The sequence below is a fragment of the Siniperca chuatsi genome, linkage group LG19 (genome assembly GCF_020085105.1).
Source record: "Siniperca chuatsi isolate FFG_IHB_CAS linkage group LG19, ASM2008510v1, whole genome shotgun sequence".
Taxonomy (NCBI): Eukaryota; Metazoa; Chordata; class Actinopteri; order Centrarchiformes; family Sinipercidae; genus Siniperca; species Siniperca chuatsi.
This window is the reverse complement of record NC_058060.1, coordinates 18,606,183-18,623,731: the sequence shown is the minus strand read 5'-3', so window position 1 is coordinate 18,623,731 and position 17,549 is coordinate 18,606,183. Positions and strand designations below refer to the sequence as shown.

At 39.4% G+C, this 17,549-nt stretch overlaps 2 protein-coding genes across 7 annotated transcripts; both read right to left on the bottom strand.

Moving 5' to 3' along the window:
* Positions 1–108: 108 nt before the first annotated feature.
* LOC122866329 lies at positions 109–13,114 on the bottom strand. Of its 6 annotated transcripts, none has more exons than XM_044175823.1 (12): positions 12,972–13,114; positions 12,718–12,793; positions 11,732–12,003; positions 9,803–10,435; positions 8,085–8,282; positions 7,406–7,747; positions 6,307–6,392; positions 6,056–6,162; positions 5,795–5,938; positions 4,200–4,331; positions 2,545–2,814; positions 109–1,979 (listed from the first exon to the last, which is right to left on the bottom strand). In XM_044175823.1, exons 3-12 carry the CDS (start codon positions 11,860–11,862, stop codon positions 1,770–1,772), a joined length of 2,253 nt encoding a protein of 750 aa, XP_044031758.1. In that variant the 5' UTR covers positions 11,863–12,003; positions 12,718–12,793; positions 12,972–13,114; the 3' UTR covers positions 109–1,769. The 6 variants fall into 6 exon arrangements, with proteins under 6 accessions (XP_044031758.1, XP_044031759.1, XP_044031760.1 ...); XM_044175824.1 differs by having other exon boundaries at positions 11,732–12,000; XM_044175825.1 differs by lacking the exon at positions 12,718–12,793 and having other exon boundaries at positions 12,972–13,109.
* Positions 13,115–14,220: 1,106 nt separating this feature from the next.
* Positions 14,221–16,647, bottom strand: otulina (OTU deubiquitinase with linear linkage specificity a). Its single transcript, XM_044177280.1, has 3 exons — positions 16,378–16,647; positions 16,037–16,158; positions 14,221–14,840 (listed from the first exon to the last, which is right to left on the bottom strand). The coding sequence occupies exons 1-3, from the start codon at positions 16,492–16,494 to the stop codon at positions 14,417–14,419; spliced, it is 663 nt and encodes a 220-aa protein (XP_044033215.1). The 5' UTR covers positions 16,495–16,647; the 3' UTR covers positions 14,221–14,416.
* Positions 16,648–17,549: the final 902 nt, after the last annotated feature.

Below are 17,549 nucleotides of genomic sequence, written 5' to 3'. Positions count from 1 at the left end.
CAAAATGACAAAAAGAAATCCAGAGACTTATTTTGGATTTGGGAGGGGTAGTGCTGCTTTAAAAAAACAAACAAACAAAAAAAAAGTACAGTCAACACCAATCACAGATATGGAGCTTAGGAAAATCCACTGTATTCAAACATGTTTTACAGATGGAGTCTGAGACCCCAAACAGACATAATGTTGTCATTTTCTGTAGCGTAACTTCTGAAACCTCTTGAGTTCAAAGTCACGTTATAGTTCTCATTAAATTAGGACAAGTCAAAGTATCAAACTGATAAAATCAACCAACCATAAAGCCCCGAAAAAGACTTTTACAAAAATTGTATTTTCATTTTATCTAAACGCCACCAAAAACCTTTCCTGCAAATGGCACAATCAATGTTTTACTGTTAACGTATCACCTTCACCTGCTCTGGAATTAGGGCAAGGAAATGGCCTCTTATCACTAATAACCAACATTCATTCTTATTGTGCATTATTTCTAAGGCAACATGGAGAACCAAGCGAGCATTTACTACTGAATCCAGTGGCTGGTGGTTGGGAATGTTGCCAGTATTTGCAACATTGGCACATTTTTCCCCTCAGAACAGCTTGGTTAAAGGCAACATGTTACACATTGAGTTTAACACAAACACACACACACACACACACACACACAGTTGCAAACAAATACACACAGATCTTCACAAAAACCTCTGACACAGAGGCTGCGATTAATCCTCCAAGCCCTCCGATCATCGTCTGGTGTGAACTGCTGTTAAACCTGATAAATCAGCAAACCCTTCATTGACTAATTCATTGATTTCTCACTTAGGACTGTCACACTTCGTAATTTAAAATGCTTTTTTCCTCACATAATGAAAAAGAATAAATACACAAATCAAAGTGCCCAAATTCCAGTGTAAACACCAACCATCTAATCGTTTCGGCACTGTACATAAAAGGTTGCTCAGAAAAATTTGGGCTCCCACCCCACCTGAAAGTCAAAATGACAACCTGCAAACAAATTTGGACTTAACTGAGATGATCCTGCAATATCAGATGCAAATATATGTACACATACCCAAATAGAAAACTCTGTATACAGTACAGTGCGTACAAAAGTGTGTAAACCATATCTTGTACAGGGTCGCAAATCAGCATATTCTTTTAAAGGAATAGGTCGATATTCTGAGAAATATGCTAATTTGCTTTCTTGCTGCGAGTTGGATATGAAGATCAATACCACTCTAATGTCTGTACGCTAAATATGAAGCTACCACCAGCAGCCAGTTAGCTCAGCTTAGCATAAAGACTGGAAATGGGCAAACAGCTAGCCCGGCTCTGTCCTAAGCTAGCAAAATCTGTTTACCAGTACTTCTAAAGCTCACTAAATAACACGTTATATCTTTTTGTTTAACCGCACAGTGATGACAAGACTCCAGGAAGTGACTGCGCCTCACCAAGAAATAGTCCGTATTTTTACAATTCAGTTTTTGTTCAGATTAAACAAATTACTGAGTAGGCGGATTTCATTACCTTGGGACAGAGCCAGGCTAGCTGTTTCCCCGTTTGCATTATTTGTGCTAAGCTAACCAGCTGCTAGCTGTAGTGTCATATTTAAAAAGGACAGACATGAGTGAAATCGATCTTCTCATCCAACTCTCAGCAAGAAAGCACATTTCCCAAAATGTCAAACTATTCCTTTAATTGGCATAAATCTATTCATCTTGATCGACCTGAGGAGTGTTTTGTTTGTATGGCAGGATATTTCTCTGCAGTGGCGATCAGCTCGAGTTGAGCTCCCTGTGTAGTTCTGCAGCTTCTACAACTGGCACATTGTAGTGGCGATCATCCTCTGTGATGAGGCACACGGACGGCCAGTTGTCCTTATGGTCGTCTGGGTAGTAGGTGACAAACTCCTCTGTGTCAGCCTTGTACAGTCTGTAAACTTGAATGGTGCACTGCAAGGCGTAACCCAGCAAGAACATCTCCACCTGCACAAAAGGCACAAAGCAGGGAGATAATTGCACGGTTGCAAAGGAGCCCAGATTATAAACAGCACAATGTTAAATCAGCTGCTCAAGCACATGATATTTATGGGTGGGGTTTCTTTATGGAAACGGTGCTTGTAAAAGCTTCAATTAAAAGAGTGAAAATAACAATTAAAATCACTCGGCACCTTGTCCTTCCTGAAACCGCCTCACCCCTGGGGCTGATGCAGAGACATTACAACTCGAAAACAACACAAGCGCCGGCATGTTTTACTGTTCAGGTTTCAGATGATGAGAATGTTTGACGCCCAATCTCATGACATCGAACATTAGTTGTTGTTTTTGTTCGTTCCCAAGCGTGACAACGGTTTATTCAGCAGAAATTTATTGCCAGATTCAAAAGGGCAAGAAAATCCCAACAGCAAGTTCTTGTAAGTGCTGTTTGCCATAAAAGGTTCATGTAAATGCTCCCTACCTGCCATGACACTACATGTCTTTAAATACCTGTTCAAGTGAGTCTGCTGCTGGCTGGTCAATAAATAAAAATGAAGCCCTGGGTTTCTCCTACCTGCTCCAGCCCGGCGCTGAGGCCCACTTGGCTGAGGTGGTTGCAGAGGAAGGAGCGCGGACAGTCGGATGAGTCCCGAGCAAACAGCAGCCAGCAGAAGAGCGGGACGTCTCTGCCGCCCTGCATGCAGCTGTGCAGCTCCACCGCTCTGCCCAGCATCAGCAGCTTGAGCGCCTCCAGCAGCCCCAGCTCCTCTTCTCCCCCCTGAAACACTCGCTCGCACAGCTGCTGCCGTTCCACAGCAGAGGAGCAGTCCACTGCTGCCTGCCACTGGAAACGAATCAATGAAATTAATCAATAACTATTCTGCATTTAATCAGTCATTTATCAAGTACAACTGCCAAACGTTTGTTATAGCTTCATGAATGTGAGGATTTGCAGCAGTTTTCTGTTTACTTTCACTGTAAACTGTTATTGAAAAACAAAATAAGCAATTTTGCAGTCATTTTAGACTCAGTGTGTGACAAGAATTTTTCATTATTTTTGACATTTTCAATTAAAGGACACTGAATGACTGCTGAATAATGAAAGATATTCAGTAGTTGCAGCCCTAGTAATGTTTGTCCTGATGGTGGTACAAGAAAAAAGGTAACTATTTTCATTATAGATTCATCGTTAAAGTAATTTTCCAAGCAAACATTACATCTTCTCAATTATGTCTTTGTCTTATGTGATAGTGAATATCTCTGTCGCACAAAACAAGCTATTTGAAGAAGTCGGAAATTCTGACCTGGCAGCATTAATAAATAATTAGAAATCATCCTTTCAAGGACCTTGAATATTCACACAAAGTTTGATGGTAATCTGACCAGTAGTTGGAAGATATCTTCATTGGGTAGACTGACCAACAATACCATCATTAATGCCCCACCGTGATGACATACCAGTGTGCCAAATACAGGAAAACTGGATTTGTTTCCCTTGCACAAAAGGGGGAATAAATAATAACAAAAACAAATTAAACAAAAAACAACAAAAAAACATCGTTATTGGCTATCGGCCAAATTGTTATTTCAAACATCGGTATCGGCCCAGAATTTCACAATCGGTGCATCCTTACTTCCTGGGGCTATTTGGTCAAAAAGGGGCATTCATGAGATGTTTTCTTCACAAAAATAGAAACTGCAGCCAAAAAGAAAAGGAAAAATCTGTTTCATCAAACTGGTATTTACAGCAGGGCTATTGTAAGGTGTGTTTTTCCCCTATCATATTTGTGGAATCAGCACAGACCAGAATGACATAACACAGAGTCTAATCCAAATGCAACTATTTGGAATCCATACTGTCAGGCACAAAACCAGCACACAGCTACCTCTCCTAAAGCAACAGAGGTCTGACTTTTAAAAACGTACCCTCATACTGTTATAGTCAAGAGGCACTGTGGTTTTAACAGTTCAAACTGTTCCTTTGAGGCTGAGGGTCCATCCATCCCTCTAAATCCTTTAGAGCATTACTACGCTGTGTGTTAACGACAGTGCAGCATTTAGAAGACTACCTCCCTTTAACATATGGTAGCAATCACATCTAAAAGCTCTGTGGATGAATATCAATACCCTCAGTGTCCACAGAGGGCATAAAAATAGAGCTGTGGTTTCCTCACTCTGTGTCTTTAAAATACTTTCTCACATGTTACAGAGCAGACATTCAGCCAGTACCTTATTTCGGAGAAGCTCCATGTAGCCTTTTAGCTGCAGGGTAGCATCTGCTGTCCCATCTCCCTGCAGGCATTCTCCAGGAAATGTCCACTGACTTATCAGACCTTCCTGGGCATCTAGTTGCTTCGGCAGCTGTAAACACAAAGATTTAAAATTTAAAATTTCAGCTGTATTCAAAGGAGCTGAAACACTGACATTATTAAAAACATGTCCAGTCTTCTGGAACTATTTTCTCATGTTATCTTTTCTGTGCTCGAATGGTCACATGTAATTAACCGTTTGCTACACCCCTCCTCCAAACACTGATTGTCCAATCAGAGCTTAACAACTGTAGCTAGGCACGGCAGGTGTGTCAAACTAATGTTGAAGAGGCGTTTAAAGAGTTCGGAGGGTGAAATACAAAAACACAACAGCAAACGTGTAAGGTATTAATTAGACAGTGTGTTAATCTGCAAGCTGCAATCGTTAGCCTGGCAAACTAGCTTACTACCTACTAGGGCTGTCATGATATCAGATGTTCACTACACAATTATCACGGCCAAAAGAATTCACAATAATGCTATTATCACGATAACTATTAGAAAAAAGTTAGCTAGTTACTGTGTCTTCTTTTTTACGGCAGGTGGCAACCAGCGTTAAGGTGCATTACCTCCACCTACTATGACAAAGCAAGAACATAAAGAAATGGAAATGATTTAAGAGGTGCTGTATTATTTACACAATATTATCATGTGTGTTTTATTAGCACAATATCAATATTTCATTTTTCAATATCATGATTATCGTCCATACCGGTATTTCGCGACACCTCTACTACCTACAGTAATAACTGAGTGATACTTCCAAGGCCAAGGAGCATTTTATTAGCTAACTTTGAATCAGAATCAGAAATACTTTATTGATCCCGAGGGGAAACTCTTTTGCTACAGCAGCTCACTATCACGTCAGTGCACACAGGAATAGAAGTACTAAGCAAAAAAATATATATAATACACTACACTTGTTGGGTTACAGGTTACGTTAAAAGAAGTCCTATTCATAACTAGCACATCCACTATGTAGAATTTTCCTCACCATAATTAAAGGTAACGTCAACTGGTGAGGCTGCTGACTTTTCCCTGGCATATGTATAGCTAGCTTTAGTCTCAGTCTTTTAGCACAATATAATGTTAATGTATTTAGCCATCAGGTCTATATTTAAGAATCCTCTTTACAGGACTCTAGAAACATTAAAAGGTCAACCAGAGACAGCATTTTCAACGAGCTAGCTAATGTTGGCTTAATTAGCTAATTAGCTAGCTACAGCTAATACAATCTGAAGCATCAGTTGTCATTTCAACTGGCAAAATAAATGGCCAACGGCTAGAAATGAGAAGCTTGCTTTTGTCTAGCTGTTACCATTGTCAGAAATCAATAACCCATTGTTTATAAAATAAATTACTGAGAATTTCGATGGTATATCTTAACTTTTATTACTGTAAACTGCCTATGTGCTGTCCGAGAACCGAATGCTTGACAAGCGTAATAATGGTAACTAAGGGGCACGGGGCTTAGCCAACGGTCAACTGATACCACCTCGTTAAGTCAGCATTTACCACAGTAATGTCCTCCTCCTGCAGCCATGCGGGCAGCTGGGTGCTGTGGGAAAGCACCTGGAACAGCGTGGCTCTGAGGGCACAGTAGTTGTCTCCCCTCACTCTCCTCAAGCTGCCAAACCTCTGGGACATCTCTTTATAACCCTGCAGCAACACACAGGGCCACCACAGGAAGTCTCTTAGCCATTAATGTGAAAAAAAACAAAAACAACAACTGGCTTTAATCTGAACCACTTCTTCCCAGGAGCTGCAGGCACCGACCTTTCTAATGAGAGCACTTTTGGCAGTATTTCCTTTCCACTCCCTCTCACTGTAAGACAGAATATCCACCGCCGGGGCCAAACTGCATCTGTCCTCCACCTTTAAAACTGAGTAAGAGAGAGGAGCGTAAGAGGACATGATGGACGAAACAAAAGGTCTATTGTCTATATTTTACATGACAACAAAAGTAGTGTTGTTTGAAATCTCTGATGCAATTTCACCACATAGATATGTGATTTGGATATACTGACGTGTAGTTCCTAACACAGGCGGTGGTCCTGGTTTATTTTCTTGTGATGCTGACAGCTCCTCGGCTCCTCTGTACAAGTCTTCTTCACTAAAAGGGAAAAAAAAACACTTAAGCGACTGAACTCTGTAAGTACAATACTTAAATACTTTGCATAAGACTGCCAATGATTTAAATTTTTCTTATTGTCAACACATCCTAAGAAAACTACTACTAACAAGTACTGTGTGTGCATCAAAGCCTGATATATCTTATTCCTCTGTGGAATAGAGCTCCATTGTTGTCCAAAAACGATTAAAAAACACATCAATAGGCCACACTGGGTGACATGTTCTTTCATTTCAATGACCATAGGCACTGCAGTGTATTTTAATCCCACATACACCATCCTGCTGCTGTAAATACTCACTAGAACACCAAATGTGTATAGATCCACAGCTGAAAATAGTCCCCAATGAATACACTATTTACTCCTATGTGAGTAACATTTGCTAAAACCATAGTGCCCACCTATTTTAAGAAATTACTTGGCCTTTTTAAAAAAAACTGAAAATATACTGCATGTTTGTAACCCATGTTTGAAGAGTTATGTCCTCAGTAGGAAGGAATGGGCCAGGGGCTGAGAAGGAATGAAGGAGTAGGGAAATTAGAAAGTATGTAGAGATGGACTATCACATTGTTGGTTTTGGTCTTTTTAGGGAATTTGTTGACAATAAAAAAAAATACATGCAGTATAACACCAACCTTTATACTCACAATAAACTGAAAATTATTCTTTAATTTGTTGTATTTGATAATCTTCCAAACCATCACAAATATCTACACAATTACTAGAGAACTGTGTATTCTTAGTGTTTACTTTGTGGCAATAACACATGGACTTTTTTAACGATGTCTCTGGGGATGATGATGTGTAAGATCTTTCAAAGCTGATGACTAAACACATGGTACTGAGTCTACATTGCCACACAGTTTTAAACAGTCACTTCCTGTTTTGTGTCCCACTTCGACTTCTTGTGACTCAATCTTTCAACGGATAAAATAGCTGGGATGTAAAAATCCAATTCACATTATAAAGCAACTAAAAACTGATCATTACAAACCTGTTCCCCTGTTCTTCAGCAGAGTCTTCCTTCTCTGTGACAGGTATCTTATCAGCCTTTACATCAGTGGATGTGCCTCCTGCCAGCTGCTCCTCTTTTCCAGTTCCTTCCTGAATCTCAGCATCTTTCCCAGCCTGAGTCTCGGCCTCTGTGGGAGCGTTCTCCGCCTCCTCCTTCATCTCGTCGTCCTCCTTCGCTTGGGGAACATCTCCATCTTTGTCCTGTCCTTTCAGCATCATTTCCTCCATAATATCCTGTTTGATGTTCTCCAAGGAAGTGACCTCCTTCGACCTCATAGTTGTACACTCAAGATCTGGCTTTGTATCCTGATCGGACTTTGAGCTGGAGATAGAATTCATCTTATTTACTTTTCTCTTCTGATTTATATATAAATAAAAGGTTTACTATTTCTGTCTCTAATTATAAAAATATTATACTAAATGTGCTACCTAAATGACATTTGATATCATGAAACATATATTTAGTTGTACAAATATTGTAGAAAAAAGAATATAAGAAGGTAGGAAGAAGAACAGTTGTGTGCAATTCAAAACAATTGCTCATACAACAAGCTGTGTAGTGTATATGCCCCCTAGTGGTCATAGGGAGGCTACCAAAAACACAAGGACACAGTTTATGAGTGTCTTGTTTTGATGTTGCAAACTCTGAACCCACTGACCTCTCGCTGGCGTCTGCCGGAGCTGTGGTCTCTGGCTCCCTGACAGAGTTGGCGGCACCTCGTTCCTCACCGCTATGGTTGAGTCCCGTGGGCTCTGATCCAGGAGAAGACTCAGAGACATCATGGCTTTTTGTGACTTCAGGACCGGCCTCCTTGCACACTGAAGAACTCCCATTCTCTGAATCCTCTGTCACAGCACTTCACACAGGATGATAGGAGAAAAATAAATATTAATTTCTATATAGCAGGCGCTCAGTCTGTGCACACCACAGACTGTACAGAAGTTGGATTTGGTGATATGGATAGAATCTTTTATCAGTGTATTTTTGTAATATCATTGTATTGATACATGTTTATAGGACTAATCTGATCAGAATTTCTGTTTTTGCTCCAGTGTATTTAATACTTGACAAGTTATTTCATCACATTGATGCAAAAATCCTAGAAATCACATACTGCCAGGACAGCTCATTGATTTTGCAACACTGCCCTCGATGACCCGACACAACCATAGATATCAAAGGGATAATGATTAAAGCAAAGGTGACCTCAGTACAGCAAACAACGTAAAAAAACAAAACAAACTTGTAAATCACATGTTGTCTAACCTGACCCAGATGACTGGGCGATATGCTAAAAATATTGTAAACACAATAATAGCCAGAAGATTTTCTTCCAGTATAAATATACTACATGGTATCTTGTGAGGTATGAAAAATCACGATAGGTTTCTAGTTCAGTGGTTCCTGATGTTTTTAGCTTGCAACCCCTTAAAATTAAGCTATGTCGACAGGTTGCGGCCAGTTCAACAAAAGAGTAATTATTCCTTCTCTGACAGTTTTATTTGGATATGTTTAAGTGCACTAAATAGGTTAAAAAAATATACATTTAAAAAAAAAAAAGAATCAAGCAATTCACCAGAAAAGACGAGGAAAGTCTGAAAAATATCCCTAATTTTTGTGTAATAGAAATGTTTTTTTCTGCTTTCCTATCCTTTTAATCATCCCTCCAATGCCTCATATTTAACTTACTACCCAACCGCCATATTGGGAACCACTAGTCTACAGTTATCAGATTTAGCATTTGCCTTACAATACATTGTTTATTTAGACATCATTAAAAACATTTTAAAAATATGAAAATGCAAATTGAATAAGAGATGATAAAAATAAATATTAATGTATTGCTCAGCCCTGTCCACTGTGACAAGGACCGCTACAGGAGGTCCTTCCTGCCAGCTGCCATCGCCCTGTACAACCAGTCCCCTGGGGAGGTGAAGCCTTACGCTTCACGAACTCTAATACAAAGTCTAATACAAACACTCTCACCCTGGACTCGTACACCTTTCAAAAGCTTTTAATTATCTGATCCATAACTGCACTACAACTTTACAGCATACTTGCATTTAATTTTGCACTATGTCCACTTCAACAGGTTTTACTTGACTACCACTGCACAGCATTACACATGTATACATGTACAGTTAAGTATTTAAAGCTATTCTGATAAGTACTGATAAGTATTGTATAGTTTTTTGTTTATTATCTGTGGGGTTTTTTGCTCTAAGCTGCTGTAACGGTAAAATTTCCCACTGGGATTAATAAAGTACTCTATCTGATTATGATATATTATATGATATGCTGTTCCATTTTTCTAACCAACATCCAAAACAGCAGCAGAAACTGAAACTTTACAGTTTGTCTTGCTGTGTGACTCACCAGCTGAGAGACTCTTTGTCGATCTCCTCACTGACCACAGAGATGGACGACACCTGACAAGCTGCTGCAGTGAGCTGAGTGTTTGGAGCAGATAACACTTTACATAGAGAAAACTCCCCTGATGGCTCGGCTACAACGTTGTCAATAGTAACTTTGGAGCCTGCTTCTTCATCGTTATCATGAGCAGTGTTCAATGTAATGTGCTCTCTTGTGTTTGTCTCAGTATGGTTTTCAGCGCAAACTGCCTCGGCTGTTAGTGAGCTGCTATCAGGGATTTTATCCTGCATTGAGGCTGGTTTGTGTTCTTCTGATGCCGCATTTGTTGCTGTAAAAACCTCCCAATTAGATGTGACATGTTCTGTCTGCGGGGAGTTAAAAGTGCATTGCAGAAGTTCAGCTTGTCCTCTATCTGGAGGACGGCCCTTCATATCTTCATCTTGTGCTCTGGTGGAGTTATCTTTGAGTTCAGACCCTTTGCTGGAAGAAGGCATTGCTGTTTGTAAGACCGTCTTCTGCAAGGGTCCATTCTCCTGAGTGTTATTGGGCTTCGTCTCTGCAACCTGGGCACTCTGCTTCACATGCACAACCTCAGCCTTTACTTCAACCTTCATATTGGCCTCATTAGGCATTTTCCTGAGTGACATAACACAGAGAGGATGAGCAATGTCACATCATACAACAAAAACATTCTTCAAACACTAAATTAAAACCCTAACTCAGTTGCAGCTTTGATATCTTGAGTAATAGCCTTTTTGATGACCATGAACCTGGAATAGATGTGTGATCACAGATAAGATTTTGCAGCAAGATGTTTCAAATTCTTTCTGTATTGTAGGTGGGGAGAGAGTGGGAAATATATAATCAAAACAGTCATCTTTATGTAATATGTCTTTGCACTAACCACTAGTGCGTGAAATGAGAAAGAAAAATGTCTCTTCCTGAAACCCTTAAAGACCTCGGGAAGTCCCCCAGCCCTGTCTGTGACCTCAGCACTACATATGTTCCTCTGTGATTTGGTCACATAACACACCCTACGCAAAACTTATGGGAAAATCTTTTTACTTGTCATCCAGCAGTGGGTCATATCTTAAAAGGTATTTTCACGATCTCAGATTTGTCTACTTTCTGCCCAGAAAGATTAAACGTTTGCCCGAGTTGAAACCAACGTTTAAATACAATATTCCCACAGACAGACAGCACACAAACTTCTAAGCTTCCTTAAGAAGTTAGTTTCCATGTTGACAAGTCTCTGTAGAACGTGTTCTATACTTCCTTTATTAAGTCAGTTCTAACATTTGCTATGATCTCAGTCTGAAAAACAAAATCTTAGTGGGAAAACTTGTGAATGCGTGCCATTAAGTCACTGGTGTGAATTTAAATGATATTTGCCCCTCAAATCAAGTCAGAGCCACACAAATAGCTTACTGGTCTTCCAGCACACTTTACACAGGGAGTTTACTCTGCTTCAATCAGGACGGGGTTTTACCTCCCTAGAGGTTGTACTAACTGGTCTTTTATTCCATTAGCTACTGGCTTTTTAAACAAACTGTGATTTGACCTGTGGATGCAACAGAGTGTCCTCCAAGTTTCTGGCTTCATTTGTTTTGGTGAGAAGTGACAATGCCAGCAGTGGCAGTGGTTTTAACCTGTGTATTTTTTGTATCAGTTGTTCTTTTTATTCACTGCTGTATTTTTCTGTATTTATTATTGTTGGCTGAAGTATGTGAGCCAAATTAAAGGTTTAGTCTACATCTGTGGGATCGTGAAAATACCTTGACGATGTAACCTGCTGCTGAACAACAGGTATAAAATAATTTTCCCCTTGACGCATAAGGAAACACTATGACACTAAATCATGTATTACATACATAGTGCAGAGGAAAAAAACGAGGTCTCCAAACTCTATTATTACTGCAATGGTTATCTCACCTTATGTCATCAGTGCCCACCACAACTGTTTCGCTTGTGGGCGCCGTGGTCTTTGAGTCATCTTTCAGCAACTCACTTCTTTCCTCCGCACTGCCACAGGGACTCTCAGCGGGGCAGCAACTGTTCCCCATCTGCTCGCTCCCTCTGCTTGGGAGGTCAGACAGGTTGTAGGCTGTACGGTGACCTCTGGTCCAAAACAACCACAAGCGACCTGATGAGTCGCTGAAGCCTGAAGATTTCAGGAGTCCATGATGACGAGGGTCAAGCTGCTGCTAAAGCCAGGAAGCAATCATATTTATGTCTTGTAATAGAGTTGATAACTAAAAACACAATGTGCAATATCTCAATTAATTAAAACACTCCTTTCTGTGTGATATAACAGGTGTTACATTAAATTCTGTAGCCCATCAGATTCTGTAACCTGATTAGGAATTGTATATATGCTGCCATTGCAAATGTTTTTTCCCCACATAGTGTATTTTGAGGTTACCAAAAATGGTGATAGCAGCGATACACCTGTGACACTAGAGGACTAACAACAAAAAAAAAAACACCAAAGGGTCAACCAAATATTATCAAGTGAGATGTCAGTGAACTTAACTTTATGCTAACACAGCTATCAAAGTTTGTTGCTCTCTGTATATAAACATTATATGCTCACAATATTTGGTTAACAGCTACAAAAATGTGTACTACTACTACTGTAATACTTCCTATCTAAATACTGAGAGGGTTCAATTTTTGGTAACACCTATCGAAATACAGTATGTGATAACGTATCAAAAAACGTGGCATTATTGCTGAAATTCCTATTCGGATCACAGAATTTGGTGAAACACCTGCTGCTACGTTTTTACAATTAGCTTAACTAAATCATAGCTACACCCCATTGCTAATATAAATACAAGGAAGTAACGATAATGACAGCACATTTCACACTACTGTCACTGCCATATTAATAATGACCAAAAAAAAAAAAAACGTACCTCGATTGAGTTTAATTAGACTAATTCCGCGAGCTTGCAATCATGTAGCTCCGATTCCTGTTTTACATCTGGTTAGCTGGAAAACAAGCTTAAGTTAGCTAGCAAGCTAGCTGAGGTAAACTTAAAATATAAACATGCGCTACTAAAGACTCGTCGCCGCTCATGAGAATAACTGCAGCCACACTGTTTACCTTCTATAAATACTAAATCTTTATCGTTAAATACGGTACATTTCATAAACAACGGGTATTTACTGTTTTTTATGCGGAACATCTGTTGGTGCGAACCCCTAGCATAGCCAGAGCAGCAGGTCACGGCTCTGTCCGAGTGCATGACGTCATACTCATGAGCGCCCAGAGTTTTGCTGCGTTCAGGTACTCCTCGGAAACTGCAGCTTCACGTTAACCGTGGTGCATTTTCACACGTAAACAAAGTATTAATGCTGAAACAATTAGTGGATTGCACTGTTTCCAGCTTGTCAAATGGGATGAATTACTGCTTCTTCTTTTTTTAAAACCAGCGATTTTAAGACGTCACCTTTGGCTTTCACAACTTGCGCCATCTTTCACTATTTTCTGACATCTTATAGATCTTCTAAACAATTAATCAGTTAATTAAAAAAAGTAATTAACAGATTAATTGATAATGGGAATAGTCAGTTGCAGCCCAACAAAATGTAAATTCGGTATTTTGTTGGCTATAAAAGTTAATGGAAATTGTCCTTTTATGTGGTTTAAACTCATGATATTTACCTGGTAAAAAGAATACTATGCATTACAGTATACTACAGTACAGTAATAAAAAAATGTTTTCATTGTTATTATTATTCAATAAGAATATAACAATCATTTAATTTAGAGGGAATTATTAGAGAGGGAAGAAAGTTGGCCACATTCTCAAGTAATGGAGAAAAGAAACATGCAAACACAAAAACTGACCCAAAAAACTATCTAAAAAATTAGCATTTCAGTAGGTGGGAATATATTTAGCTCAACTGTTCAAAAATACAGTAAGTATGATGGGAATAAGTTATCTATCGATTCTCAGCGGCAGTGTGTAAAATTTGGGTATTAACCTCGAATCTCTGTTTCATGAGTGTCCCTATCCACTGCTCACTCCAGCTACCTCTAATGCCCACGACTGTAATTGTGCCTGAGACTTCTGCGTCCAGTGACAAATGAAAACTAACTTTCCTGAAACAAACTATGACAGCATCATACGCTATCTAAAGCTTAACCCCATCAGGGGGTTTTCTTGTTAAATTCTGCCAATCTGATAATGGGAAAATATTTACAAAATCAACCGTGTGGTTTTATGTGGCAATGCTTTTGTTTATATGAATTTAAAAGGACGCATTCTTTACAAATATTTCCTAGATATTAGAACAAATCAATGGCAATTCTTACAAAAAAATATAAATGGTCAATAATAAATGAGGGGTAATATAAATGTTTGTTTTTTTGTGGGCAACAAAACAGGTGTGAGAACAGAAATGCAGTAAAATATAGCAAAATCCATTTTTATTTTCAAGCATTCTTCAGCCATCTTATACAAATTATGAATGCAAGATTATATTTTATATTATATACATCAAGTACTTCATTGCCGTGTGTAAGAAATTTACATTTGTTTCATAGTTCATGTGTCTGTCCAAGTATTGTCCAAAACCGCTGTGATTCTGTTCCCTGATCTTCAACCACTAGATGTTCCTCAGCTCCTGTATGTGACTGATCAGCTCCTGCGGCAGTCCGAGCTCTGACACTAGATCCGTGCAGCGCTGCAAGAGGTAGTTCAGGCTTTCAGCTGAGCTGGAAGAGCAGTCAGTGGACCCAGAACAAAGCTTTTGGTGCTGGTGAGGAACATTCAGGTCCATTTTGTCTCCTCTCCTGCAGCAGTCCGTTTCTTTACATCCCTCTCCACAGCAGCCTGAACCTGCCTGCTCCACCTCCAGATCCTCCATGCTCTCAGAGACGACGCTCACGCTGGGAGGAGGATTCTCCAAAGCTTTCCTGATGTCGTCCATGACTGTGTCTTCATGCTGTGAAACCCGCTGCAGGAGGTCAGTCACAGAGGCTGGGACGGGGCTTTCCGGATGTTGGATCTGGCACCAGCACCATATAGCACTGAGACACAAAGAGGCAACAGTGTCAGATACAATGGCACAGAGAAGTGACTGGGACAGGCATCTGCTGGACAGAAAACAGCCTTCAATAGTGACCAGAACAAAAGAGGCTCATGATGTTTCTGTGCAAGAAAGAGGCGGAAATATTACAGCTAGGAGTGTTTTTTTAAAAAGTGCATAGAAATTGAAAGGCAGGGCAAAAAAAAAGAAAAGTGATCCAAATGATCAAATACATTTTTCCAATATATATGACTATGAGGAGAGGAAAAAAAAATTTAATCACACTATAAGCTGTCTGGTTGATGTTTACTAACTACAACAAGGTGCTGCAATGTGATTTTATATATTTAAAGTGACACAAGTACAAAAATACACACTAAACAATATATGGAGCTGCCCAGCACTACATAAACACACCGTTTTCAATTTCTCACAACCACTTGGGGAGTTATACATTTTAAAACCTTTTATGGAGGAAAAATAAAACAAAAGCTTTTTAAAGCTGACAACATTTAACATAAAAGATATTTGGCTTATTTTGTTAAAAAAGGAAAAAAGGCTTTCGTTGAAAAGCATGCTTATATTGGCAATAGTATTGGAAAATTTCAAATGATACCTGGCCCTTTTGCTTAACAGTAAAATGAACAGTCAGTGTTTGTACCTGCTTGGCCATCGTGTTGATATTAGTAATGAATTTCATTCTGTTTTATTTTATTTTTTAAACTAAGTGACCTTATCACTCAGCCCTATTGAGATGGAATCAAAAGCATATAGACATACATAAAATATTGTCAGTAATACTTGACTTTTCACCCAAAATTAACATTTACAGTAACCACTGTGTGGCAGCAACATACATAAGTTTACAGCTCAAAAATGTCAGTTACAATAGCATGTATCTGATCGGGAGGATTACTTAAACCTGTGGTTGCCAACATGTTTTGCTTGTGTGTGATTTTTCTTTCTTGGATTATTTTATTTGAATGCATTTTTAGAAGCATAAATATGTGGAAGTATGCAGTATTTCATAAGAAACTAAAGCAGAGAAAAGTCAGAAAATTTTCATAATTTTGTATAGTTGTTTGTACTTTTAATCACATGGGGACTCCGCAGATTTATCTTGGGCCTGACCACTGTCCTAAACCAACTTTAATCTGGAGATATATCACGTATGGGGTAAATGATATGATGGTTTACCTTACAACTCCTTTGAGACGCCCCACAGCTACAGTCTGAGCTGCTCCTTCCCTGAACCCCAGGTTGAAACCGGCCTGAAGTGAGGCCTCCTCCCCGGAATCAACTCCGTCTACATAACCGTCCTGTCCGTAACATCAGTCAGGAGGGGAAAGGCTCACATTAACACGCTAAGCTTAGCTTTACAGCGCTGTTACACACAACAATTAAGAAAGTGAGATAAATATAAATAGACAGCGTAAATATTACGACACCCACGCGAAGTTTAGCATTTTGAGCAAAACAGAGCGACAACAACACATTTTAGTTATCGAGGTGAGCTAACATAGCTACATTAGCTTTACCCTGATTCGCTTCTTCATGTTGGATGTCCACTCTTTACTTTGCAAATTCAGGTCGTCCGCCATTTCGTCGAACACGTCCTCTCCATTGTAAGAAACAGCTTTAACCCAAGACATCATGAGTTTAAAACCTTATTTATTTATTTTTTTTAAAGACTGTATTTAATTTGGACAACTTTCACGGCTCAACGGCTACTTCTAACTGATGGACCACACGTCATCATCCTGCGCTGAAACTGCAGGTCTCCCCCGGAGCGTGAACGTGCACGGAGAACTGTAACCGTGTTGAACCAGGGAGGACATACTCAACCCCTCACAGAACTAGGGGCCTCAGCTGCTCACTGATTGTGCATGTATTGATATATCAAATGTAAACCATCTCACACGGGATTACAAGACATGTTAATGTATATAGCCTACCTGTGAATGCCAAACAAATCCATTCTGTACAAGTGTATGCTGCTGTTACATTGTTTTGCTTTAACAGATGCACCAGTCAGTTGTTATCGATGGATGCCCAGCTCCAGTGCAACGCTGCACTACATGTTGTAGCTTCCATCACTGCACCATCTGTCCATGCATACAACCTCCAAGTACTCCAGCATTGGAGAACACATCTCAGCAATTCCTTTCAAAGGTAATTATTTAATCATAATTTGCATTTTCTACTGATGGAGGATATACATTGGTATATATCCGTAGTTTTTACACAATTTATTGTACGAAAAATCATTTGAATTGAAGTGAAGTTAAATTGGGAGACTGAGACCTGTACGCTGTTCGTGACCCGATTTAGCCCTAATGGGATGCTCATGATTAATCAATAATCGATCATTCTGCAGTGTTCTATCATGTTGATCTAGCTCAACGAATTAAAAATAATTATTTTGAGTGCTGTGAGGATGAAAATGTAATCATTATACCTTCCCACCAGAGGGAGCCATGGAAACACCTACAGCAGGCTGTCTAATCTTATTAAGTTTGGTTTTTAATGCTTTTTACAGTGTGAGAGAAATACAGTGCGTCCACTGGACATTGGCTGTTGTCTAGCAATTTTGCCATAGCTAATATGGAATTACTGTTAATGACTCCATTATTCATTAATTTAAAAGATTATCGATCAAGATTTTATTTGGAAAATGTGCACCCAATGAAACAATGAGGCGGCTTTGGTT

Excerpts from the sequence above, each read along its gene's own strand:
- otulina (XM_044177280.1), bottom strand. The coding sequence starts at position 16,494 with ATGATGTCTTGGGTTAAAGCTGTTTCTTACAATGGAGAGGACGTGTTC. Across the intron at positions 16,159-16,377 it reads ACATGAAGAAGCGAATCAGG|GACGGTTATGTAGACGGAGT; the intron begins GTAAAGCTAATG and ends TGTTACGGACAG. Across the intron at positions 14,841-16,036 it reads CGTCTCAAAGGAGTTGTAAG|TGCTATATGGTGCTGGTGCC; the intron begins GTAAACCATCAT and ends TTTGTGTCTCAG.
- LOC122866329 (XM_044175823.1), bottom strand. The coding sequence starts at position 11,862 with ATGGGGAACAGTTGCTGCCCCGCTGAGAGTCCCTGTGGCAGTGCGGAG. Across the intron at positions 7,748-8,084 it reads CCGGCAGACGCCAGCGAGAG|CTCAAAGTCCGATCAGGATA; the intron begins GTCAGTGGGTTC and ends TTCTATCTCCAG. Across the intron at positions 6,393-7,405 it reads GCTGAAGAACAGGGGAACAG|TGAAGAAGACTTGTACAGAG; the intron begins GTTTGTAATGAT and ends TTTCCCTTTTAG.